The sequence below is a fragment of the Monodelphis domestica genome, chromosome 1 (genome assembly GCF_027887165.1).
Source record: "Monodelphis domestica isolate mMonDom1 chromosome 1, mMonDom1.pri, whole genome shotgun sequence".
NCBI classification, from domain to species: domain Eukaryota; kingdom Metazoa; phylum Chordata; class Mammalia; order Didelphimorphia; family Didelphidae; genus Monodelphis; species Monodelphis domestica.
In genome coordinates this window covers 267200171-267227524 of record NC_077227.1, presented here as the reverse complement: position 1 = coordinate 267227524, position 27354 = coordinate 267200171, and the positions used below count along the sequence as shown (strand labels likewise).

The 27354-nt window shown below is 36.9% G+C and overlaps 1 protein-coding gene across 2 annotated transcripts in view; it reads right to left on the bottom strand.

The window, feature by feature from the left end:
• Positions 1 to 27354, bottom strand: part of KIAA0586 (KIAA0586 ortholog) — a 157409-nt gene that overhangs the window by 57336 nt on the left and 72719 nt on the right. For both annotated transcript variants that reach the window (XM_056810816.1, XM_056810815.1), the window contains exons 17-19: positions 6011 to 6198; positions 4739 to 4846; positions 3799 to 3879 (exon numbers count right to left, since the gene is read on the bottom strand). In XM_056810816.1, coding sequence (XP_056666794.1) covers positions 3799 to 3879; positions 4739 to 4846; positions 6011 to 6198 — 377 coding nt within the window. The remainder of the gene's footprint in view (positions 1 to 3798; positions 3880 to 4738; positions 4847 to 6010; positions 6199 to 27354) is intronic.

Here is a 27354-nt window from a genome sequence, read left to right as displayed (position 1 = left end):
TAGCATCTAATACTCCCTAATCAAAAATTAAATGAGGAGATGATGGGAGAAATGTCAAGATGTAAAATGAAGAGAAAGAAAAGAGGCCTTGCAATTAATGGCCTCAAATTTCTCAGTAAGTATGAGATAATCTCTTTGCCTAAGAGCCCAGGGGAAAGGGTACTTATTGGACACCTGGGGAAAGATGAGAACATCTGGTACAGCCACCTGAGATATAATAAATGCCAGCTATATATAACCAAGAGCTACTATGTATAAGCATAGTACAAAGTTAGAAAAAAGAACAAAGGAGATGAATAGTTTTCAAAAAACTTGCAAACTATAAAGTACCATTTGAAAATATACTCCAAATAAATGAGAAATTCAAACTAAAATAAAACTGAGGTTTGTTGTAGAAAAATGACAGATATGAATGAGTGATACAGAAAGAAAATCAAGAGGAATAAAATACTGGATGCTAGAACTGGTCTAACCATTGTAGATATAAATGTGGAATTATGAAAGAAAAATTATTAAATACTGACACTACCCAAGAATCTCACTAACAGGCAAATCCTAAGAAAGTGAAAGACAAAAAAAAAATAAAATGTCAAATTTTTACCAAAACATTCAAAGTAGCACTCTGAGATCATAAGGTTTAAAGTCAATGCCTATCAACTCAGAATTGGTTGAAAAAAATTATGGTCTATAAATGGAAGGGAATATTCTGAGAAATATGAGAAGACTTGTATGAACTAATAAGACTGAAATGAGAAGAATGATATACAAAATGACAACTCACCTAATACTTTACTGAAAAAATTGAGGCCAAGGTAAGCTTCCCCTTCTCTATGCCTTAAAAAACCCTCAGCATCATTCTCCATTCTCTTCCTTTATTCCTATCTCTGATCAAGAGCTGACCTTTATCAACTTCTACATGTTTCCCTGAACCTGTTCCTTTCCATCTTCTCCATCAGGCTGCCTCCTTTCTTTTTATTTTTTAATCTCTCCCTATCTACCTTTTGCACATAAAAAGTTCAAGATTCATCTATTTTTTTAAAAATCACACTTGATCCACAAGCAGAGGATAAACTGTGGGAGTAAAAACACTGATGAAAAGCCACTGCTTGACTGCAGGGGTGGAGGGGTTATGACTGAGGAGAGACTCTAAATGAACACTCTAATGTAGATACCAACAACATAGAAATGGGTTCAAATTAAGAACACATGTGATACCCAGTGAAATCGCACGTCGGCTGGGGGGGGGGGGAGAGGGGGGAATGATCTTTGTTTCCAAAGAATAATGTTTGGAAATGACCAAATAAAATAATGTTTAAAAAAATCACACTTGATCCTACAATACCCTCAAACTATTGTCCTATATGTCTTTCCACCTTTTCAAAGCCAAACTCCTGGAAAAAGCTGCCTATGCCTATTCTTTCCTTTTCTTCGCCTTTATTTCACTCTTCAATCCTTTATACCTCATCCCTCAACTGAAACTATTTCTCCAAAGTTACCAATGATAACTATCAAAATTGATGTCAGTTTCTCAATTATCTCCCTCATCTGTTGGAAGGATTTGATACTCTTGATTTACCTTCTCTTTCTGAACATTAGGTCCTCTCTGGATTTTTATGACACCCATCTTTCTTTGTTGTCCTCCTACCTATCTCTAACAGAAAACTCCCAAATCTATATATCCAGCCCCTCTCATGCCATGAACTGCCAAATAAATATTTTGAGCTAGATGTTTTATAAGTATCTCAAATTCAATAGATCCAAAAGTGAACACATTTTCTTCCCCTCCCATCTCACAAAAATATCTCTTTCTGAACTTCTCTGTTTCTGGCAGGGGTATCACCAGATACTGTCTGGTTACACAGATTCACAACCTTGGCATTGTCCATGACTCACACTTTCCCTCACCCTACATAGTTGATTGGATGTTAAATCTTGTCATTTCTACTTCCTTCATCTCTCTTGTATAAGTTCTTTTCTCTCTACTCACATGGATATTATCACAATAGTTTAGCCCCTCATTACCTCTTTCTTGAGATACTGCAAAAGCATCCTAATTGAGCTCTCTTCCCCAAGGCCCTCCTCTCTAATCCATTCTTCACACAGTTCAAAAAGATTTGCCTCAAGTTCCTGTTTCCATGATTCTGCTCTATTCAAATTCTAACACCTCCCTATTGCCTCTGAAGTCAAGTATAACCTTCTCTGTTGAAAGCATTTCAGTAACATGACCTTAATCTATTTTTACATTCTTACATATTACTTACTCCCCTACCCACATTCTCTGGTCCAGTCAAACTGTATTTCTTGCGGCTGTTCTCTATGATTTCTCCACACTTTTGTTCTAGTTGTCCTCCATTCCTAGAATACACTTAATTCTCACATATGACTATAAGAATTCCTCAAGTAACACCTCCTACCTTAAGTCTTCTGATTTCCCCACTACCACCACCACCTGTTAATTTACTATTGCCAAAAACAAATTTATTTTATATTTATGTATTCTGTATTTACTCACATTTACATTACCTTTTTGTAAAGAAAGTATAGTCCTTGAGGGCAACAATAATTTCATTTTTTTTCTTTATATCCCCAGGGCACATAGTAGGCTCTTAACAAATATGTGATTTAAACAATGTAAATGAAAATAACTGAACTCTGAATAAATGAGAAAAAAAAGATGGTCCCAAAGAAAAGGTAAAATATGCCTCCCTCCTCAAGCCGAAAGTTTAAGGGCAACCAGAGAAGAATGTCTTCGATTATGTATCCTCAGAAACAGTTACTAAATCCAGTGACAAGGAAATATTTAATCTTGGGAAGAGTAGAGAAGAGATTCAGTATAAGATAGAGAAAGGGAAAGAATTCGGCTATGAAATGGAAACTGAGGAAACAATGTTGAATTGTATTATTTATCAGCAATATTTCTATGTGAATCTATTCCTTTTCTCAAACTCCAATCTCTGAAGATCAGACAACTCAATTCTCAAATTAAGGGAATATACTCTCCGGCCAAGGCATTTAACTGGACCTAGACCCTAGTCTTTTATTCAGGCAAGGGGTATACCTCTACCCTTAACTACAAACAAGAATCCATCCTTCCTATGGTATTTGAAAGCATATGCTCTGTTCCTTTGTCCTTGGCTAGACACAATATCTAAATCTGGGAAGACCTGGTCTATAACAGGGCAAAGAGCCAATGAAATTATGATAGAGACAATTTATGTCTTTCTAGTAAAAGATTTCTAGAAGAAGCACGGTTTCATAAATTAGCTGGCATTCCATTTCTTAAAATACCTGAGAAGGGCATTTCAGTCATTTACAGATCCCTAGTTTAGTGAGCGGTAGAAAAACCCAGTTGAAAAGTAGTCCCTTCTCCTCCCTCTGATGAGGAGCTGAGATTTCTAAGTCCACCTGTTTTAAAAATGTCCACCAATCAAGATTGCCAGGAGAGGATTGTCAGAACAATCGGAAGGAAGCTACAACTGTTATAAGGCTCTGTAGCTTCCTGTTTGTGGTCTTTACATGCAGAGCCATGTATGATTAGCCCATCCTTTATTAGCAGATCACATGCCTCTAGTAATAAACAATGTTATATGCTCAGAGAAAATGTCTCATTTTATTTATTGATTAAAATTCCATGGACTACAGAACAAAAGACATTCATATAACTTTTTTAAAAAATTAAGTTTACATTAAAAGAGAAATGCTACCTATCAAGTCACTATGGCATTATAAACAAAACCAAATATTAAACCACATAGAGCTGTTCTGAAAGAAAGAAGTCACCTTTCTTGGCATTTTTACCTGTATTACATCAATTACTTCATCAAAGTTGGATCCTGGAAACTTCGGGTCATCTTCATCAGGCTGGGTAAATTCTGGATCCTAAAAGACATTCAATGTTATTTCATAAAGCATCCTACCAACCTGACAGCAATTACTTTATATTTCTGCTCATGAATCTTCTGGCTTTTTCTAATCCTTCATTTCATCCCACTACTTAAAATGATTGTTTCAAGGGCCAAAATTACTATAAAATATATTTTTAAGACATTAAGAAGGGGAAGCTCATCTTGGCCTTGTATAATTGAAAATCTGTTACCCTAAAAAATAACTACATTTCCCAGGAGGTCACTGACTCCCTGTCATTACATACTTCTTGTAGATAGGGGATATTAGGTGGGGACATGAAAGGTCCCAGCTCTTTACTTCCAGTCCCAAGTTTGGTGGTGGTAAGTAAGGCAGGTGTTTGAACTGGCTGATCAGTCATGGGCATGTGGTCTTTATTTTGAATCTTCTTTATTCCTTGATTTCTAATGATCATTAATAAATCTCTTAAAATATGATATTTTAATTATTGAGATTTAATTTTAACTACTACAGCCTTCAATCTTATCTATATTTCTTTGGGTGAAAAACTATCTTAATATCAGGAGCCACCAGAATAGTAAAACCAGCTCTAAAGATTGGAATGACTATAGTCAAAATCAAGAAAAACATGTCCTTATAAACACCTGAATGAAAATATTTTGTTTTTTCAAAGCCCATTAGCCTTTAAACTTTACTCCCTACTGAACCCTCCCTCACACACACTCACATCACACTCTGCCCAAAGTCTAAACTCATATTAAAGCTTGAATTCCCTTTCTTTACCTTTATTTACTCAACTCATTTTAAGGAGAGGAAGCCTTTTGTGAATTAGCATTTGTTAATATCTATAAGCCACAGGGTTTCTGGAGGCTACCTGTATCCAAGTCTGTATGGGAGGAGATGCTTTTATGGAACTAGTGGAAGCTTGATTTCCATCGATGTTTTCACTTGAAAGACTATCAATATCTAAATTGGGTAATACCTAAAAATAAAAATGGAAATTAACAACAGCTCTTATATTAAGATATTTTCCATTTATAACTTAGATGTAGGTATTTATGCTAGAAATTCTATTACTTGATAACAAAATAGGCATATTTAGGATGGAGTTTGAACCCTTTTTTTTATATATATGGTATAATGACAAAGATGTAATTATGACAATTTAAACAATAATACTTGAATCTTGTCTCTTGATTTAATAAAGCTAGAACAACAATCCTGTGAAAAAGAACTCTGTCATATAATCCTTCTATGATCTAGAATTGCCACCTAGCTCCATATCTTAAACAAAGCTAGGTGCCTTATAAAAGATCAAATTAAATTAATTTAACATTTTCTTTAAAAACATGCATCCTTTAAAAATTATCAATACAAAGACAACTATGTGACTCAGTGGATAGAGCCAGGCCTGAAGACAGAGGGTCCTGGGTTCAAATGTGACCTCAGACACTTTCTGGTTGTATCACCCTGGGCAAGTCACTTAACCCCAATTACCTAGTCCTTACTAGCCTTCAGCTTTGGAAGTGATACTTAGTATTAAAGATAGAAGGTAAAGGTTTTAGGGAGGAAAAAACTATCAATTCAAAGACATGGTTACTATATAATTGGTAAGCTTAGGTACAAAGTAAATGAAGCCCCTGGTTTTACCTTTTCTATATAGACTAAATAATTTATGACTAAACTCTATTCTCATAATTGTTCATACTAGGTTATAATTTCTGTCACTCCATAAATGTAAGTTATTGGACACAAAAGGGATACAAAGTGTATGCTCATGAAAGTAGAAGGGGCAAAGCCATCACAATTATTAGAAAAACAACAAACCCAAAGCATATGCCTTTGTTGATGGCAGTGAATAATATTTCACACATTGATGTTATCATATTCATCTCACAGTAGTAAGGAATTCTAATAGTTAAAGACCAATGTCTTTCAACAACACAGTAACCATCAAATACTAATAAACCCAGTTGTGTGACCCTGAACAAGTCACTTAACCCCCATTGTGTAGCCCTTACCACACTTCTGCCTTGGAACCAATACAGAGTATTTATTCCAAGACGGAAGGTGAGGGCTTTAAAAAAAATACTAATTAAAAAACACTTAGCTAAAACATTTCTATCTCCATTTATCCGCTTTATACCTGTATAGTAAGTTGAGGGGGATCCTTTTTTTCTGATGTCATCTCTATAACTGCTGTGTTGGGTTTCTTGGGTCCAGTTCTTTTAGTTTGAATAGATGGAGGAATAGAGGTAGATACTGTTACAAGGTTTGGTTTTTCCATAATTACTTCAGCAGGTGGCATAGAATCACTGTTGCTTTGAGTCTGTCCTAAATAAATTTAAAAAGAAATGAAATGTAAATCTTATTATCGAAATTGGTTATGGAGTGGGGTGAAAGAAACAGAAAGAGGTTAGTTTAGGTATCCAGGAAGTAAAGGCTCCTCATAATCTATAATATCTATAATAAACAAGTTAGGCTTGTTTTATGAATGTATTATTATAAGCATGTTATCTTAAAAATATAAAGGAAACAGGATAGAGGATGAATCCAACAGGATTTCTTAAGTATCAAAGAATCTCCAAAGATCACAAAACACAGCAAAGAATTTGAAATAAAATAGATGAACTGTCTGGAGAAATGGCTATGCTATTGGGAGTAGTGAACATAAAGAATTCAGAGAAGCATATAAAGACAAATTGCTACAGAATTAAAGGAAGGAAAAACATTAAAACAATAGACTGGGGCAGCTGGGTAGCTCAGTGGATTGAGAGTCAGGCCTAGAGATGGGAGGTCCTAGATTCAAATCTGGCCTCAGACACTTCCAGCTGTGTGATCCTGGGCAAGTCATTTAACACCCATTGCCTAGCCTTTATCACTCTTCTGCCTTTAAACCAATATTGATTCTGAGACGGAAGGTAAGGGTTTAATAAAAAAAATAGATAATTTTGCATAATTCAAAGGAAAAAATGAAAATGAGCACTGTAATTATAATGATGATCTAGAGTAGGAATTTCCAGAAATTCTTCGGTCCCCACATTAAATTTATGTAATAAAGAATAGATTTCCAGAAATGAGGAGATAAAGAAATAGAAATGATGGTGACGACTTCCAGGTAATCATGGCTGCAATCTAGACGCCACATACTTCCTCTCCCCGGCACCGAACAAAATAGACTACAGCAAAGGAGCATAAAAATCACCTTTGGCGGAACAGGACTCCCCAGTACCCCACAGAGGCGAAGGTACGTGGGCTTTGAACATTTCCACATTATAATAAGAAGGAGGTAAAGCTTGCACAGAAACGTGAACTGAGCCGCCCTCCCCCCCCCCACCTCCCCCACCAAACCAGAGCAAGTTACTGGAGCTCTCACTGTGACACCGAGTGAGTGGGGAACATCTCTGTCGGGGGGGGGGGGGGAGGGGAGAACACCAGGGTCCTTGGGATCTGGGGACTGCCAGGAAAAAACATCTCAGGGCAGTTTCATGAGAGAACCTGGCACTGAGCATGGGCTGCTGAGCCTCACTCGGGGCGGCTGCGCTGAGCATCTGGGCGGAGCTAAACACCAGGGGCAGACCACCCGCTGATTATCTAGGCGGAGCTGAACATCTGGGCAGTTTGGATGTGATCAGGGGCCCAGCGCTCTAAGAAACCTCGGAGGCAGGGAAGAACTAGTCTGAGGCCACCTAAATTCACAGAAAACCCGCCCATATCACCCAGACCCAAGACCAAAAAGGAAAGGGGAATAAAACCACCAAAGGGATGGCTCACATGGCCCAAAATCAAGCCTCCAGGAAGAAAGGGAAAAAGGTGACTATTGAAAACTTTTATGGTGGAAGTACCCAAGGAAAAGAAGAGAATGAGGAGGAAATCCAAAAAAAATCAGAACATTCCTCCCAAAATGGAAACTATCAACAAGCTCTGGAAGATCTCAAACTGGAACTTATCCAAAAGATGGAAACCTAGAAAGAAAAATGGGAGAAAGAGATCAGCAGTCTGACAGATAAGACTGCTCAACTGGAAAAAGAGCTCGAAGCATCCAATAGAAGGGCAGACAAAGCTGAAAAGCAAAACCAGTCCCTAATGACCAGAATTAAGCAACTCGAAGGAGATCATGAAACAGCAAGAATCAATAAAGCAAAGCCAAAAAATTAATGAATTAGAAGAAAACATAAAATATCTCACTGAGAAGGTCACAGATCTCGAAAACAGAGGGAGAAGAGAAAACCTCCGAATTATCGGTCTCCCAGAAAAACCAGAAATAAACAATAAACTCGATATTATTTTACAGGAGATTATAAAAGAAAATTGCCCCCATGTTCTGGAGCAAGGAGGCAAAACAGAAAGGGTTCATAGAACACCCTCTGTACTAAATCCCCAAAAGACAACCCCTAGGAATGTAATTGCCAAATTCAAGAGCTTCCAAGAAAAGGAGAAAATCCTACAAGAAGCCCAGAAGAGGAGCTTCAGATATAAGGGGGGCTCCCGTAAGGATCACACACACTAAGAGACCGCAAAGCATGGAACACAATATTTAGAAAGGCAAGAGATCTGGGTCTCCAACCAAGAATCAACTACCCAGCAAAACTGACTATATACTTCCAGGGGAAAGTATGGGCATTCAACAAAATAGAAGATTTCCAAGCATTTGCTAAGAAAAGACCAGAACTCTGTGGAAAGTTCGATATCCAAGCACAGAAAGCAAGAGAAACATGAAAAGGTAAATATGAAAGAAAGGGAAAAGGAGATAAATCTTATCTTTTTCTTTAAGTCAAACTCTCTTCTATAAGGACTACATTTACATCAAATTGTATATATTAACATGTGGGGAAAATGTTTTGTGTAACTCTCATAAATTGTAGCAACATAAGAGTAGTTAGAAGAAACATGCATAGGGAAAGATTGGGGCATCAAGAAGATTTGGGGAAAGTGGGGGCAAAGAAAGGAAAAGGGAGGGGGGAACCGTCAATAATACTAAGATTAACTTCAAGAAATAGGGGGGGACTCAATAGAATAATCTTTCCCATATAAAGATACACATGGGAAGGGGAGGGGAAGAACTCTCATATGAGAAGGAGAGGAAGAGAGCTTGAAGTGGAATTACTTAAATCTTACTCTCAGTGAAATCAAATCTGAGAGGGAAGAACATCTAGATCCAGTGGGATCCTGAATTCTATCTTATCCATTAGGGCAAGAAAGAAAGGAAAATTAAGGAGGGGGGGAGGAGTATAAAAAGGGAGGGAAGGAGAGGGGAGAGGGGAAGGGAGCATAAAAAGGGAGGGGCTAGAAAGGGAAGCATCTCAAGGGAGGGGACTAGGGGGACTGACCTAAAGTAAATCACTGGTTCAAAAGGAGATAGCTAAAGAAGAAAGGTCAGAACTAGGGGAAGGTATCAAAATGTCAGCAAATCCACAAATGACAATCATAACTTTGAACGTGAATGGGATGAACTCACCCATAAAACATAGACAAATAGCAGATGGGATTAGAACCCAAAACCCTACCATTTGTTGTCTTCAAGAAATATATATGAGGATGGTTGACACTCACAAGGTTAGAATTAAAGGTTGGAGTAAGACCTTTTGGGCCTCAACTGATAGAAAGAAGGCAGGAGTTGCAATCATGATATCTGACAAAGCCAAAGCAAAATTAGACCTGATCAAAAGGGATAGGGAAGGTAAATATATTCTGCTAAAAGGGAGTATAGACAATGAGGAAATATCACTAATCAACATGTATGCACCAAATGGTAGAGCATCCAAATTTTTAATAGAGAAACTAGGAGAATTGAAGGAGGAAATAGACAGTAAAACCATATTAGTGGGAGACTTGAACCAACCACTATCAAATTTAGATAAATCAAACCAAAAAATAAACAAGAGGTAAAAGAGGTGAATGAAATCTTAGAAAAATTAGAGTTAATAGACATATGGAGAAAAATAAATAGGGACAAAAAGGAATACACCTTCTTTTCAGCACCACATGGCACATTCACAAAAATAGATCATACACTAGGTCACAGAAACATGGCACTCAAATGCAGAAAGGCAGAAATAATAAATGCAGCCTTTTCAGATCATAAGGCAATAAAAATATTGATCGGTAAGGGTACATGGAGAGCCAAATCAAAAATTAAATGGAAATTAAATAATATGATACTCCAAAATTGGATAGTTAGAGAAGAAATCACAGAAACAATTAATAATTTCGTTGAAGAAAATGACAATGGCAAGACATCCTTTCAAACCTTATGGGATGCAGCCAAGGCAGTACTTAGAGGAAAATTCATATCCCTGAGTGCATATATTAACAAATTAGGGAGGACAGAGATCAAGGAATTGGAAATGCAAATCAAAAAACTTGAGAAAGAACAAATTAAAAACCCCCAGAAGAAAACCAAACTAGAGATCCTAAAAATTAAGGGAAAATTTAATAAAATCGAAAGTGATAAAACTATTGAGCTAATAAACAAGACTAGAAGTTGGTACATTGAAAAAACAGCCAAAATAGACAAAGTACTGGTCAATCTAATTAAAAAAAGGAAAGAAGAAAGGCAAATTAACAGCCTTAAGGATGAAAAGGGGATCTCACCTCCAATGAAGAGGAAATTAAGGCAATCATTAAAAACTACTTTGCCCAACTATATGGCAATAAATATACCAACCTAAGTGATATGGATGAATATTTACAAAAATATAAATTGCCTAGACTAACAGAAGAAGAAATAGACTTCTTAAATAATCCCATATCAGAAAAAGAAATCCAACAGGCCATCAAAGAACTTCCTAAGAAAAAATCCCCAGGGCCTGATGGATTCACCTGTGAATTCTATCAAACATTCAAAGAACAGCTAACTCCAATACTATACAAACTATTTGACATAATAAGCAAAGAGGGAGTTCTACCAAACTCCTTTTATGACACAAACATGGTACTAATTCCAAAGCCAGGCAGGCCAAAAACAGAGAAAGAAAATTATAGACCAATCTCCCTAATGAATATAGATGCAGAAATCTTAAATAGGATACTAGCAAAAAGACTCCAGCAAGTGATCAGAAGGGTCATCCACCATGATCAAGTAGGATTTATACCAGGGATGCAGGGCTGGTTCAATATTAGGAAAACTATCCACATAATTGACCACATCAACAGGCAAACCAACAAGAACCACATGATTATCTCATTAGATGCAGAAAAAGCCTTTGATAAAACACAACACCCATTCCTACTAAAAACACTAGAAAGCATAGGAATAGAAGGGTCATTCCTAAAAATAATAAACAGTATATATCTAAAACCATCAACTAATATCATCTGCAATGGGGATAAACTAAATCCATTCCCATTAAGATCAGGAGTGAAACAAGGATGCCCATTATCACCTCTATTATTTGACATTGTACTAGAAACACTAGCAGTAGCAATTAGAGAAGAAAAAGAAATTGAAGGCATTAAAATAGGCAAGGAGGAGACCAAATTATCACTCTTTGCAGATGACATGATGGTCTACTTAAAGAATCCTAGAGATTCAACCAAAAAGCTAATCTAAATAATCAACAACTTTAGCAAAGTTGCAGGATAAAAAATAAACACACATAAGTCATCAGCATTTCTATATAATTCCAAAACAACTCAGCAGCAAGAACTAGAAAGAGAAATCCCATTCAAAATTACCTTAGACAAAATAAAATACTTAGGAATCTATCTCCCGAGCCAAACACAGGAACTATATGAACACAACTACAAAACACTTTCCACACAACTAAAACTAGATTTGAACAATTGGAAGAACATTAACTGCTCATGGGTAGGACAAGCCAATATAATAGAAATGACCATCCTACCCAAACTCATCTATCTATTTAGTGCCATACCCATGGAACTTCCAAAAAATTTTTTTACTGATTTAGAAAAAACCATAACAAAGTTCATTTGGAAGAACAAAAGATCAAGGATATCCAGGGAAACAATGAAAAAAAAATACAAAGGAAGGGGGTCTTGCAGTCCCAGATCTCAGACTATACTATAAAGCAGTGGTCATCAAAACAATTTGGTCCTGGCTAAGAGACAGAAAAGAAGATCAATGGAATAGACTGGGGGCAAGCAACCTCAGCAAGAAAGTATATGACAAACCCAAAGATTCCAGCTTTTGGGACAAAAATCCACTATTTCATAAAAACTGCTGGGAAAATTGGAGGACAGTGTGGGAAAGATTAGGTTTAGATCAACACCTCACACCCTACACCAAGATAAGTTCAAAATGGGTGGAATGACTTGAACATAAAGAAGGAAACTATAAGAAAATTAGGCAAACACAGAATAGCATACATGTCAGACCTTTGGGAAGGGAAAGACTTCAAAACCAAGCAAGAATTAGAAAGAGTTACAAAATGCAAAATAAATAATCTGGAATACATCAAATTAAAAAGGTTTTGTACAAACAAAACCAATGTAACTAAAATCAGAAGGGTAGCAACAAATTGGGAAACAATCTTCATAAAAACCTCTGACAAAGGTTTAATTACTCAAATTTACAAAGAACTAAATCAATTGTACAAAAAATCAAGCCATTCTCCACTTGATAAATGGGCAAGGGACATGAACAGGCAGTTCTCAGCCAAAGAAATCAAAACTATTAATAAGCACATGAAAAAATGCTCTACATCTCTTATAATCAGAGAGATGCAAATCAAAACAACTCTGAGGTATCACCTCACACCTAGCAGATTGGCTAACATCACAGCTATGGAAAGTAATGAATGCTGGAGGGGATGTGGCAAAGTTGGGACAGTAATGCATTGCTGGTGGAGTTGTGAATTGATCCAGCCATTCTGGAGGGCAATTTGGAACTATGCCCAAAGGGTGATAAAAGACTGTCTGCCCTTTGATCCAGCTATAGCATTGCTAGGTTTGTACCCCAAAGAGATAATAAGGAAAAAGACGTGTACGAGAATATTCATAGCTGCACTCTTTGTGGTGGCCAAAAATTGGAAAATGAGGGGATGCCCGTCAATTGGGGAATGGCTGAACAAATTGTGGTATATGTTGGTGATGGAATACTATTGTGCTAAAAGGAATAATAAAGTAGAGGAATTCCATGGAGACTGGAACAACCTTCAGGGAGTGATGCAAAGCGAAAGGAGCAGAACCAGGAAAACATTGTACACAGAGACTGATACACTGTGGTACAATCGAAGGTGATGGACTTCTCCATTAGTATCAATGCAATGTCCCTGAACAATCTGCAGGGATCTAAAAAACACTATCCACAAGCAGAGGATAAACTGTGGCAATAAAAACACCGATGAAAAGCAACTGCTTGACTACAGGGGTTGAAGGGATATGACTGAGGAGAGACTCTAAATGAACACTCTAATGCAAATACCAACAACAGGGAAATGGGTTCGAGTCAAGAATACATGTGATACCCAGTGGAATCGTGCATCGGCTATGGGAGAGTAAAAGGTGGTGGGAGGGGTGGCAGGGAGGAAAAGAAAATGATCTTTGTTTCCAGTGAATAATGTTTGGAAATGACCAAATAAAATAATGTTTAAAATTTTTAAAAAAAGGAAAGAAATGATGGTGACATAAAACTAAAATTCCTAATAAAAAAAAGTTTAAACATATCACAGGAATCCGAAACAAGCAGAAAACAAAATCAATTCAGAAGCATTTAATAAGTGTCTTCCATATACCCAGGCATTGTGACAGGTGCTTGAGGGCATAAAGAGAAAAAAGAAACTGCCCCTGTTCTTAAGAAGGAAAAACATGGGGGGCAGCTAGGTAGCTCAGTGGATTGAGAGCCAGGCCTAGAGATGGGAGGTCCTAGGTTCAAATCTGCCTCAGACACTTCCCAGCTGTGTGACCCTGGGCAAGTCACTTGACCCCCATTGCCTAGCCCTTACCACTCTTCTGTGGTAACACACAGTATTGACAGTATTGACTCCAAGACGGAAGGTAAAGGTTTTAAAAAAAAGAAGGAAAAACATGAAAGCACATGAGCAGACACAAAACAAATATATACTCATGTAAAAATAAAAGTCAAACTGTAAAAGTAATAGGCAAAAATTGATTAGCCTAAAGTAATAGGCAATGAATTGATTTTTATTTATAAACTGATTTTGATACTCTGCTTGCTATGCTTACAAAGTATCTTCGGCTTAAGTGAAGTGAAGCTTATAAGTGAACTTCTCTTCAAGCTCAAGGATGGTAAAGAGGCTCTTCTTATAAAAATAAAATATTAATTGAAATTTATTGAAAATATAAGGATAATATAAGGATAAGGAAAATATAAGGATAAAAAAGGATTTCTAACTCTAAGGGATTCTAACTCCACCCAAATAAAACTACACAAGGAACAGCTTCTCCTGTGTCAACAGGCTACACTGATCCTTCCTGATCTAAGTAACCCAAAATTTCCCTATTCTAAATAAACTAACACTCTTAGCCTTATAATTCTTAACTTAGCCTCCAAATTATAAAAATAACAAAGGCTAGCTGACTGAGAGACCTAGCAAGAATGAAGTTATGACTCTGAGCCTAAGCAGACTCAGAGTCTAAATCAAAGATCAGGTCTTTCTATGGTCTTCTCAGAAATAAACCAATCTATAAAGACAATAATAGACAGTCACTAGTATTTCCAAAGTTGGGAAAGGAAAACACTGAGCTCCTTCAGGTATTTTCCTCCTTTCCTTCTACATCAGACTGGGGGGTGGGGGGGGAGGTGGACAAAGATGTTACCTCCTCCAAGCCCTCAAAAAGAGTTGAACAACTATCTCCCTCAGAGAGAGAATGTAACTGACAACTGCCAAAGACCAAATGCCACAGGAAAAAAAATGTTACACTTGAAACTGACATTCTGTCTCAGGTGTTTGAAACTCCAAGTCTTTTCCAAGCCAGCTTCTCTACTTCTTATCTCTAAACTAATATAACAGACTTAATTTCTAATATCATCCTTATACTAAGTAAGTAGAAAGTAATTTCAAGAGTGGGGTTGAGGTGAGGAGGTTCTAGTAGTTGGAGATAATCAGTAAAAGTTTCATGATGGAGAAAACTTAACCCTAAATACTAAAGAGAAGAGGACAAAGTACATTTAAGCCATGGAAGGACCTCAAATACTTCCATAACAGAGATATAGGAAACAAAAGATCACATGTGAGGAACAATAAGTAAACTTGAAGGGGGAATTATTTTTTTATAATTCTGAAGCTTGAGTCAGAATATGAAGAGCTTTAAATGGCAACCCAGGTTATGTTTAATCCTAAAGAAAACAGAGAGCTATTTGCATTTACTGAGCAAAAGAACAATTTGGTCTGACCTGTGCTTTAAGAGGACAATTTAAGGATTTGTTCATCTAGATGGGTTGAGGAAGGCTTAGAGGCAATTACAAAGCTATGGAGCCTCTCTCTTCTGTTACTTTCAGTCCATGATGGAAAGAAAAACTCTGTTCAATTAATTCATTGACAAAAGCAAGAAAGGCAGAAATGAAGCATTCTACTTAGTTGTTGTCACTAATATTGTAAGAATTCTCATTAAGAATAATGGCTGAAGTAATTAAAAGCTTGTGCTGAAGTGAAGATCTTTGCTAGAGGTTTGGCTTTTTCAAAGTGGAGGGTAATTTTACACAACCCTTCCTATATCAAGTGTTATTCCCTCATTATTCCTGTATGGTTGTCAACATGTTACAGGGAATAATGGAAACGGTGTATGCTGGAGTAATGTTTATACCTTATTTGTCTGTAACTATAATTCCTAATTTTTGTTATGTATTATTGGGCTGCAAATTCCTGAAAGCTTTAATGGAATTATCTATGCAGAGTCTGTTCATATTTACAAGCTGTGTGCTGGGTGTTGTTGCTATGTACAAGTTTCACTGGATTTTTACTGTTACTCTATTTAAAATCAAGGATGTTTTTACTTGTTTATTTAGGGGCTCAGAGATGGAACAAATGATGGTATTAATGCAAGAAAAAGCTGGATATGATGGAGAAATGTTTTAATGCAACTCATATAAATAACAATGTAAATGGCAAAAATACTGGTTTTAAATTTAACAATGTTGATGTAAATGGTATTGAGAAATTAGCAGGGGGAAGTGATATAAAACCAAATATTCTCTCTAGGCTAGAAAGGGAAACTGAGACATTAGAAAAAATACCTGCTTCATTGTTTCCTTTGAGAGACCTACCTATTGTTTCTCCAGACAGGGGAATTATCCGTCTAAAATGGATATTTACTTCAGCTGACTGAATTAGATACAATAAAAAAAAGAAACCCTAGATTTTATGATGACCCGAACAAATTAATCAGAAAGTTTAAACAGGCAGATTTCTCTCTTCTCATGGAAGAACTACTAACAAGGGAGAGAGAACAATTTATAGAACAGACCTGTAATAACCCTCCTTTAACACACCTTGGTCACAGGAATATAAGGAATTGGATCTGAACTCAGTGCATAATTATAGAACGCTGAAGCAAGCACAAGAGTCTATTATTGAGGTTATGAAACAGAATTCAAGAAGACATGATACATGATCAAAATTTGAACTCATTAAACAAGAAGAGGGGCGGAGTCAAAATGGCGGCTTAGAAGCAGCAAAAGTTCAGACCTCTGAAAACCCTTCCTTACCGATCACAAACTGAATATTCCTAGGGGACTGAAATTCAAACTTAACAACAGGACAGAGGCAGGGAACCCTCCTTATGGACTCAAATCAAAAGGTACAACCCCCAAAAGCCTGAATCCGAGAACACTCGGGTCTAAGGGGAAGGCAGAAGAAAGGTCCCAGGACCACTCCCCTCCAACCCAAAGCGATGAGCCCCCAGCTGCAGCGGGAACCTCTGGGCAGGCAAAGGTGCAGGTTTGGAGGGTCTACCTTGTGAACAGCGGGGCGCCAGGCTCGGAGCATCCAATGTGGGCAGTGGGGAGGAAGCCAGGGAGAGACCGGGCCCGTGGCTGGGTCCTTCCATCTGGCTCCAGTCTCACCAGGAGGTTTTTGCCTCAGGGCACATCCAGACCAATCCAGTTGAACCTAATCCCATCAGGACTCCTCAGAGCTCAGGGAGGCCAGGACCCCTCCCCCCCTAGAGTGCAGGGCCTTCTTCAAGGACAGGAACCTCGGGGCAGGCAAAGGCACTGGGGAACCTTGCAGACAGCGGAGAAGCAGCTGGAGAGAACTGGAGAGAGCCTGGGCGGCCAAGCCTTCCAGGATTCTTCGGCCTCAGAGCACATACAGCCCAACCCAGTTGAACTTAATCTGATCAAAAGCCTCCAGAGGGCAGGGAAGCTAACATTCCTCCCCTAGAGACTGTACCAAGAGATCTGACAAAGCTCCAAGAGGGGAGACTGACAGCCCCAAAAACAAAAAAAAAAAAAAGAATGGAGCAAGAGCACAGACAAATACGGGGAGCAAAGAAGAGATAAACTCAAGCAAACAACAGAAAAAGAAGAAATTACAATAGACAGCTTCTGCACAGGTAATGAGCAAAGAGCAAACAAAACAGAGGGGGAGGGATCAGCAAAGGAAAAATCAGAAATCCCAGCGAATTGGATACAGGCTTTGGAAGAACTCAAAATGCAATACAAAACACAATTAAGAGAGGCTGAAGACAACTGGAAAAAGAACTTAAAAACTAAGATAAGTCATCTGGAAACAGAAAATAGTGTCTTGAAAGCCAAAATCAACCAGCTGGAAAATGAGGCAAAGGAGATGAAAGATGAGGCAAAGCAGATGAAAGATGAGATGAAGAAGATGAAAGATGAGAAAAAGGAGATGAAAGACGAGGTAAAGAGGATGAAAGATGACCTCCAAAGAAAATCAGACCAAAAGGAAAAAGAAGACCAAAAACCAAGGATGAAATCCAGTCTTTAAGAACCAGAATACAACAACTAGAATCAAGTGACCTCACATGGCAGCAGGACACTATAAAACAAAACCAAAAGAACGAAAAAATTGAGGAAAATATGAAGCATCTCATTCACAAAACAGAGGATTTAGAAAATAGTTCAAGGAGAGACAATTTAAGAATCAATGGTCTACCAGAAGACCATGACAAAAGAAAAAGCCTGGACATCATACTACAGGAAATTATATGACAAACTGTATAGGATGAAAGGACAAGACATAAATAGGTATATAGATATATGCATGTATAAATACATACACATGAGTATGCATATATATATATACATATATATAACTAGAGCTTTAAAATAGGTTAATATTAAAAGAAATGGGAAAAGAAACAAATGGGGCTAAATTTATATGTCACAAAGAAGCTCATGATGGGAGGGGGGAGAACATCAATACACTGGAAGGGTAAAGAGGTTGGAGAGAGGAAATACTCAACTTTTACATGCTTTGAAATTGACTCAAAGAGGGAAAAACAATCCAATCCAATGGGGGCAGAGAATAGATTTGCACCCTATAGGGGAGTAGAAGGGTAACAGTCTGGTGGGGAGGGAAGCAGTACAAGGGAGGGAGGGGGCGGGGGTTTAATTTTAGAAAGACTACAGGGAAAATAAGGAGGGGGGATAAGAAGGGAAGGAGGTAGAAAGGGAAGTAAAATAAGGGTGGGAACTAGGGGGACTGATTAAAAGCAAACATTGGTTTAGAAGGAAATAGTGAAAGAAGAAAGGGCAGGAACATGACCAGAAATCAAAATGCTAGGAAATACACAGCTAGTAATCATAACTCTAAATGTGAATGGAATGAACTCACCCATAAAACACAAGCGAATAGCAGAGTGGATTATAATCCAAAACCCTACCATATGCAGTCTACAAGAAACACACATGAGGAAGGTAGATACACATAGGGTGAAAGTAAGAGGGTGGAGCTAAATCTATTGGGCATCAGCTGACAAAAAGAAGGCAGGAGTCACAATCATGATATCCGACAAAGCCAAAGTAAAAATAAATCTAGTTAAAAGAGACAGGGAAGGTAATTACATACTGATAAAAGGCAGTATAGACAGTGAGGAAATATCTGTACTAAACATGTATGCACCAAATGGCATAGCATCCAAATTTCTAAAGGAGAAACTAGAGGAGCTTAAGGATGAAATAGATAAAAAAACTATACTAGTGGGAGACCTGAACCTTCCTCTATCCAAACTAGATAAATCAAACCAAAAAATAAATAATAAAGAGGTAAGAGAAGTGAATGAAATCTTAGAAAAATTAGAATTAGAAGATATGTGGAGAAAAATAAATAGGGACAAGAAGGAATATACCTTGTTTTCTGCAGTACATGGTACATTCACAAAAAATGGCCATGTATTAGGGAATAAAAACATTGCAAACATGTGCAAAAGAGCAGAAATAATAAATGCAACTTTCTCAGATCACAATGCAATGAAAATAATAATTAGTAAGGGAACATGGAGAGGTAAATAGAAAATTAATTGGAAATTAAACAATATGATTCTCCAAAATCAGTTACTTAAAGAACAAATCGTAAAAACAATTAATAACTTCATTGAAGAAAATGACAATGATGAGACATCCTTTCAAAACCTATGGGATGCAGCCAAAGCAGTACTCAGGGGCAAATTTATATCCTTGAGTTCATATATCAACAAATTAAGAAGGACAGAGGTCAATGAATTGGGCATGCAAATTAAAAAATTAGAAAGCTAACAAATTAAAAATCCTCAGATGAAGACTAAATTAAAAATCCTAAAACTCTAAGGAGAAATTAATATAATTGAAAGTCAAAGAACTATTGATTTAATAAATAAGACTAAAAGCTGGTACTTTGAAAAAAAAAACAAATAAAATAGACAAAGTACTAGTCAGTCTAATTAAAAAAAGGAAATAAATAAACCAAATTGACTGTATCCAAGATGAAAAAGGGAGATCTCACCATTAATGAAGAGGAAATAAAGGCAATCATTAAAAACTACTCTGTCCAATTACATGGCAACAAATATGGCAATCTAGGTGATATAGATGAATACTTACAAAAACATAAATTTCCTAGACTAAAAGAGGAAGAAATAAATTACCTAAACAACCCCATATCAGAAAAAGACATTGAACAAGCCATCAAAGAACTCCCTAAGAATAAATCCCCAGGCCCAGATGGATTCACAAATGAATTCTATCAAACATTCAAAGAACAACTAATCCCAATATTAAACAAACTATTTGACAGAATAAGCTAAGAAGGAGTTCTACCAAATTCATTTTACGACACAAACATGGTACTGATCCCAAAGCCAGGCAGGTCAAAAACAGAGAAAGAAAACTATAGACCAATCTCCCTAATGAATATAGATGCAAAAATCTTAAATAGGATACTAGCAAAAAGACTCCAGCAAGTCATCACAAGGGTCATCCACTATAACCAGGAAGGATTCATACCAGGAATGCAAGGATGGTTCAATATTAGGAAAACCATCCACATAATTGACCATATTAACAAGGAAACTGACAAAAATCACACGATTATCTCAATAGATGCAGAAAAAGCCTTTGATAAAATGTAACACCAATTCCTATTGAAAACACTAGAAAGTATAGGAATAGAAGGGCCTTTCCTAAAAATAATAAACAGCATATATCTAAAACCATCAACAAACATCATCTGCAATGGTGATAAACTAGAAGCCTTCCCAGTAAGATCAGGATTAAAACAAGGATGCCCATTATGACCTCTATTATTTAACATTGTACTAGAAACACTAGCAGTAGCAATTAGAGAAGAAAAAGAAATTGAAGGTATTAAAAGTGGCAATGAGGACACCAAGCTATCACTCTTTGAGGATGATATGATGGTTTACTTAAGGAATCCTAGAGAATCAACCAAAAAGTTACTCGAAATAATCAACAACTTTAGCAAAGTTGCAGGATACAAAATAAACCCGCATAAGTCATCAGCATTTCTATATATCTCTAACCCATTTCAGCAGCAAGAATTAGAAAGAGAAATTCCATTTAAAGTCACTCGAGACAATATAAAATACTTAGGAATCTATCTGCCGAGATAAACACAGGAACTATATGAACACAACTACAAAACACTTTCCACACAGCTAAAACTAGATCTAAACAATTGGAAAAACATTGATTGCTCATGGGTTGGACGAGCTAACATAATAAAAATGACAATCCTACCCAAATTAATTTACTTATTTAGTGCCATACCCATTGAATGGCAGACTTATGATCAGCTTTTTTTTTTTTTCAATTCCTATTCATGAGGATTCCCAAAAGATTTTTTGCTTTTACTTGGGAAAAGACACAGGGGTCCTGGACTTGTTTGCTTCAGGGTTCTCAGATTCATCTACTCAATTTTCACAAATTTTAAACAGAGATCTTAAAAGTATAACATTCAAAGAGAGCAAACTGGTGCATTTTGTGGACAATATCCTCCTTGCGTCCCCAAATGCAAAAGTGTGTCTTAGAGATAGCAGGATTCTTTTGTTGGAATTGTACAAGAGTGGGCATAAGATCTCCAAGGCAAAATTACAGTGGGTTTTGCTTAGAGTGCAATATCTAGGTTTTGTGTTATCAGAGGGTTAAAGAAGTATCACACAGAAAAGAATAGCTGATATCCAGAAGCTGACTGCTCCAGAAACTAAAAAGCAGCTCAAAGCTGTTCTTGGAATAACTGGATTCTGTAGACAGTGGATACCTGGTTACAGCCAAAAAAAAAACGAAATGTCTAACTGATTTGACCAGGAACACAGAACCTAACCCTCTAAAACTGAAGCCTGAACATCTGCAAGCTTTAGCGAAGCTTAAAGAAGCCATTTTATCTACTCCAGTTTGGGTATCCCAGACTATGCAAAACTATTCCAATTGTTTGTTAATGAGACCAATGGAATTGCTTCTGGAGTATTAACATTTAGGACAAAGTTATCATCCTATTGGATATTATAGTTGTCAACTTGATCCCATAGCTGCAGATACTGTACCTTGTCTAAAGGGAGTAGCTGCTGCTGCTGTGTTAGTACAGAAGTCATCAGATTTAGTTTGGGGATGCCCATTGATTGTATACTATTCACATCATATAGAAGCACTAATGGGGAAATTTCAGACTCAAGCTTATTCATATCAAAGAATTCCTAAGTATGAAATTATTCTCCTGGGTAGTGAGAATATCCAGTTAAAGAGGTGTAGTATATTGAATCCTGCTACACTTCTACCTGATCTACCAAAGCATGGTGAGCCATTACATGTGTATGGAAGTTGTTGATTTGGTGGACATGACTAGGATGGATTTGAAAGACAACCCTATTGAAAATCCAGACTTGGTTTTGTTCACTGATGGTTCTTCCTATTTGTGTAATGGTATTTGTTGTACTGGTGCTGCAGTGGTCACACAATTTGAGACCCTGTAGTTTGGCTCATTACAAGGAAATCTTAGTGCTCAGGGAGTAGAGTTAGTGACTTTGAAGCAGGCCTGTCTTCTAGCTGATGATAAAAGTACAAATATCTATATAGATTCTAAGTATGCTTTTTCAGTGTGTTATGCAACGGGAAAAATCTGGACACAGTTTATTGCACCAGGAAAACTAATTGCACATGAAGAAATAATAACTTAGTTACTGGATGCTATCCAGAAGCCAAAAATGCTAGCGGCAATCCAGAAGTCATACTTGTGGTAGAGACTCAGTATCTAAAGGAAATCAAAGAACTGATGTATCTGCAAAGTATGCAACCCAGAATGCTCCAATGTATGTAATGAATCTTTCCACTACTGAGTCTGCTGATTTACAAAAAGAATATGTATACTCAGAGATACAAACATGGAAGAAGTTTGGGGCTAGGAAAGAACATGGTATATTGGTTGCAAACACTGGGAAACCGCTATTACCAAAAGATTTTTTCACCTATTTGTGTCAAGCCATTCATGCAAAAGGTCATTTTGGTACACAAGCTGTTGTGGATTCTGATAAGAGACAGTGGGTAGCACCAGGAATAAGTCCTATGGCAAATAGGATCTGTAGTAGCTGTTTTGTTTGTAAAAAGTTCAATCAAAGTGCATTCAGAAAGAAAGGTTTTAGGTGGTAGACCTCTGGCATACTGTCCACTCAAGAGTTCGCAAATAGATTAAATAAGCATGCCAAAAGCCGGAAGATACAATTTTTGTCTTGTAATTGTAATCAGTTAACAAAATGGCCTGACCCTTTTCCATCTAATACCAGTACATGTAGCTTTGTGGTAAAAGTGTTGCTTAGGGAAATTGTTCCAAGATTTGGTGTTCCAATTACCATAGACTTGGACACAGGATCTCATTTTACTCAGGATATTCTGAAAAGAGTCTATGAGAATCTAGGAATAACAACTAAGTTTCACTTCCTTATCATTCATAAAGTTCAGGTCAAGTGCAGTATTTGAAGAGGGAACTCAAGACTATGGTGGGGAAAATTTGTGCTGAAACTCATCTAAAATGGCCAGATATTCTTCAGGTAGCTTTGGGTTTTTTTGTGTACAAAACCTAGAGCAGATTTGCATATATCATCTTGTAAAATGCTCTTTGGACATGCTCCATTGCAAGCAAAAACTTCTAAGGCAGCTATACATCTCTCTTAGGGGAAGTCTGTCAAATTGCTTCATATTTAAGGACTTTACAGCAGAGACTTAGAGAATTGCATGATATGGGAATATTGATCCAATCTGGTCCATGGGATTATTCTCTCCATAATTCCCAACCAGGTGATATGGTATATGTAAAAAATTTTACCAAAACATTAGCTACACAAGAAAGTTGTAGTGATCCTTATACTATTGTATTAATTTCATCTACATCAGTGAAAGTATTAGGTAGAGATTCTTGTTTCTATTGTTCTCATGTAAAATTAGCTTATAGAATTAATGATGAAAGTGTGGAAATAATAGAAGGAGAAGAAGGAGAAATTGTAGGAGAAGAAGAGTTGGCAGAAAACTGAGATTTCATCAGTCAAATTGAGTCTGCAGTCAGAAAGATCAGTAAGAAGAGGACCATTCCAGTGGAAGAGGACATTCTTGTAGAAGAGAAGGATTCAGAGACAACATAAGACATTGTGCAGAAAGTGACTGATTTATAGAGGACAAGAGCATAAAGACTTTTAAAGAGAATTTTTCAGTGAAGAGGATCAAGTGATTAATGGACAATTGGTAGTAAGATTTTGTGTTAGGTATTATTACATATTCATATTACAATATATTCAACAGTACATATTGCTGCCATGAACTTTGAAGAAGAGATTTCATCAGACAAAATGAAAAGATGGAAGATCTGAAGTTGTGATCAGTATATGGCATACAACAGAAACATAACACAACACAACATAACCATAAACTTATAAACATGATTAGGATACATCGATTCAAGTAGTGAATCAATGGATAGTTACCAAGTTGAGACCTGCTATTAGATGTGGGCTGACTTTGGGATCCTAGGGTGAGGGCTGAAACTGTGAAGGAAAGCCTCAGACACACCACTTGAGGTCCTAAATTCTGACAGACACTGGAAAGGAGGAACAGGGGCCACCTGGCTGGGCACCTTGGCCTCAGTGCTGCCTACAGTAAAGATTTGGCCCCAAGGCATAGTTCAACTGGCCTAATACAGAGAAGATTGAAGATTCAGCCTCAAGGCAGAGAAGCTCCAGTAAACCAGCAAAGGGACTAGCTTACAGTCCATGAGGGAAAAAAAATAAGAAAATGAGTAAACAACAGAAAAAAAGAAATTAATGATAGAAAGCTTCTAGTGAGATAAAGACCAAAGAACAGAACCAACTGAGGATGACAAGATCCAAGAAACTTCAAGCCAAACCTAAAAAAAACCTTGGGAGTTGGATTCAGGCTCTGGATGAGCTCAAAAAAGAATTCACAAATCAAATAAAACAGGTTGAAGAAAAATGGGGAAAAAAACAGCTTAAAAAAGCAAAATAAGTCAACTGGAAAAGAAGGCACATGAATCACAAGAAGAAAACAGTTTTCCTTAAAAGCCAGAATTAACTTACTAGAAAAAGAGACAACAAAGTTAAATGAAGAAAAGCATGACTTGAAAAGAAGAATGGACGAACTGGAAAGGGAAGATGAAAAAGTCATGGAAGAAATTCAATCTTTAAAAATTAGAAATGGGCAAATAGAAGCTAACAACTTCACAAGGCATCAAGAAACAATAAAACAAAATCAAAAGAATGAAAAAATAGAAGAAAATAAGAAATATTGAATTAAAAAAACAAGTGACCTGGAAAACAGATGCCAGAGAAACAACTTAAGAATTAGTGGACCATCCAAAAGTCATGACCAAAAAAAAAAAAAGCCTGGATATCATACTACAGGAAATTATCCCAGAAAATTGTCCTGATGTTCTTGAACAAGAGGGTAAAATAGAGATTGAAAGAATCCACAGATCACCTCCTGCATTAAATCGCCAAATGACTAACTCCTAGGAATGTGATAGCCAAGTTCAAGAGCTTCCAGGACAAGGAGAAAATACTACAATCAGCCAGAAAGAAACAATTCAGATACCCTGGAGCACAAATCAGGATTACACAGGACCTGGCAGCATCCACATTGAAAGACTGGAAGGCATGGAATATGATATTCCAGAAGGCAAGGAACTGGTTCTACAACCAAGAATTAATTACCCAGAAAACTGACTATATTCTTTCAAGAAAAAGTATGGCTATTTAATAAAATAGAAGATTTCCAAGTATTCCTAAAGACCAGACAAAAAGAAAATTTGATGCTCAAATACAAAATTCAAGAGAAGCAAAAAAAGTTAAATAAGGAGGAGGTGGAGTCAAGATGGTGGCGTAGATCTAAACAGTTGGAAAAACATTGATTGTTCATGGGTAGGACGAGCTAACATAATAAAAATGACAATCCTACCCAAAAAAATTTACTCATTTAGTGCCATACCCATTGGTCTACCAAAAAACTTTTTTACTGAATTAGAAAAAAAAATAACAAAGTTCATTTGGAAGAACAAAAGATCAAGGATATCCAGGGGAAATAATGAATAAAAAAGGTGAAGGAAGGTGGCCTTGCAGTCCCAGATCTCAAACTATACTATAAAGCAGTGGTCATCAAAACAATATGGTATTGGGTAAGAGATGGAAAGGAGGATCAGCAGAATATCTAGACTTAGGGTAAGGGATCTCAAAAAGACAGTCTATGATAAGCCCAAAGATCCCAGCTTTGGGGACCAAAATCCACTATTTGATAAAAACTGCTAGGAAAATTGGAAGACAGTTTGGGAGCGATTAGGTTTGGATCAACATGTCACACCCTACACAAAGATAAACTCAGAATGGATGAATGTCTTGAATATAAAGAAGGAAACTATAAGCAAATTGGGTGAACATAGAATAGTATACATATTAGATCTTTGGGAAAGGAAAGACTTTAAAACCAAGCAAGAGCTAGAAAAAAATCACAAAATGTAAAATCAATAAATTTGATTACATCAAATTAAAAAGGTTTTGTAGAAACAAAACCAATATAACCAAAATTAAAAGGGAAGTAACAAATTGGGAAACAATCTTCATAACAACAACCTCTGACAAAGGTCTAATTACTCAAATTTATAAAGAGCTAAACCAATTGTACTGCAACTGATAAAAGGGCAAAGGATATGAATAGGCAATTTTCAGTTAAAGAAATCAAAACTATTAATAAGCACATGAAAAAGTGTTCTAAATCTCTTATAATCAGAAAAATGCAAATCAAAACAACTCTGAGGTTGTTTCACCTCACACATAGCAGACTGGCCAACATGACAACAACGGAAAGTAATGAATGCTAGAGGGGAGATGGCAAAGTTGGGACATTAATGCATTGCTGGTGGAGTTGTGAATTGATCCAACCATCCTGGAGGGCAATTTGGAACTATGCCCAAAGGGTGATAAAAGACTGTCTGACCTTTGATCCAGTCATACCACTGCTAGGTTTGTACCCTAAAGAGATAATAAGGAAAAAAAATGTATAAGAATATTCATAGCTGTGCTCTCTGTGGTGGCAAAAAATTAGAAAATGAGGCGATGCCCTTCAATTGGAGAATGGCTGAACAAATTGTGGTATATGTTGGTGATGGAATACTATTGTGTTCAAAGGAATAACTGGAGGAATTCCATGGGAACTGGAATGAACTCCAGGAATTGATGCGGAGTGAAAGGAGCAGAACCAGGAGAACACTGTACACTGAGACTGATACACTGTGGTACAATCAAATGTAATGGACTTCTCCATTAGTGGCAATGCAGTGATCCTGAACAACCCAGAGGAATCTATGAGAAAGAACACTATCTACATTCAGAGGAAAAACTGTGAGAGTAGAAACACAGAAGAAAAACAACTGCTTGATTACATGGGTCGAGAGGGATATGATTGGGGATGTAGACTCTAAATGAACATCTTAGTGCAAACATCAACAACATGGAAATAGGTTCTGATCAAGGACACATGTAATACCCAGTGGAATTGTGTGTGGGCTACAGGAAGGAATGGGGGGGGGGGGGGAGGAGAGAGAGAGAAAGAATATGATT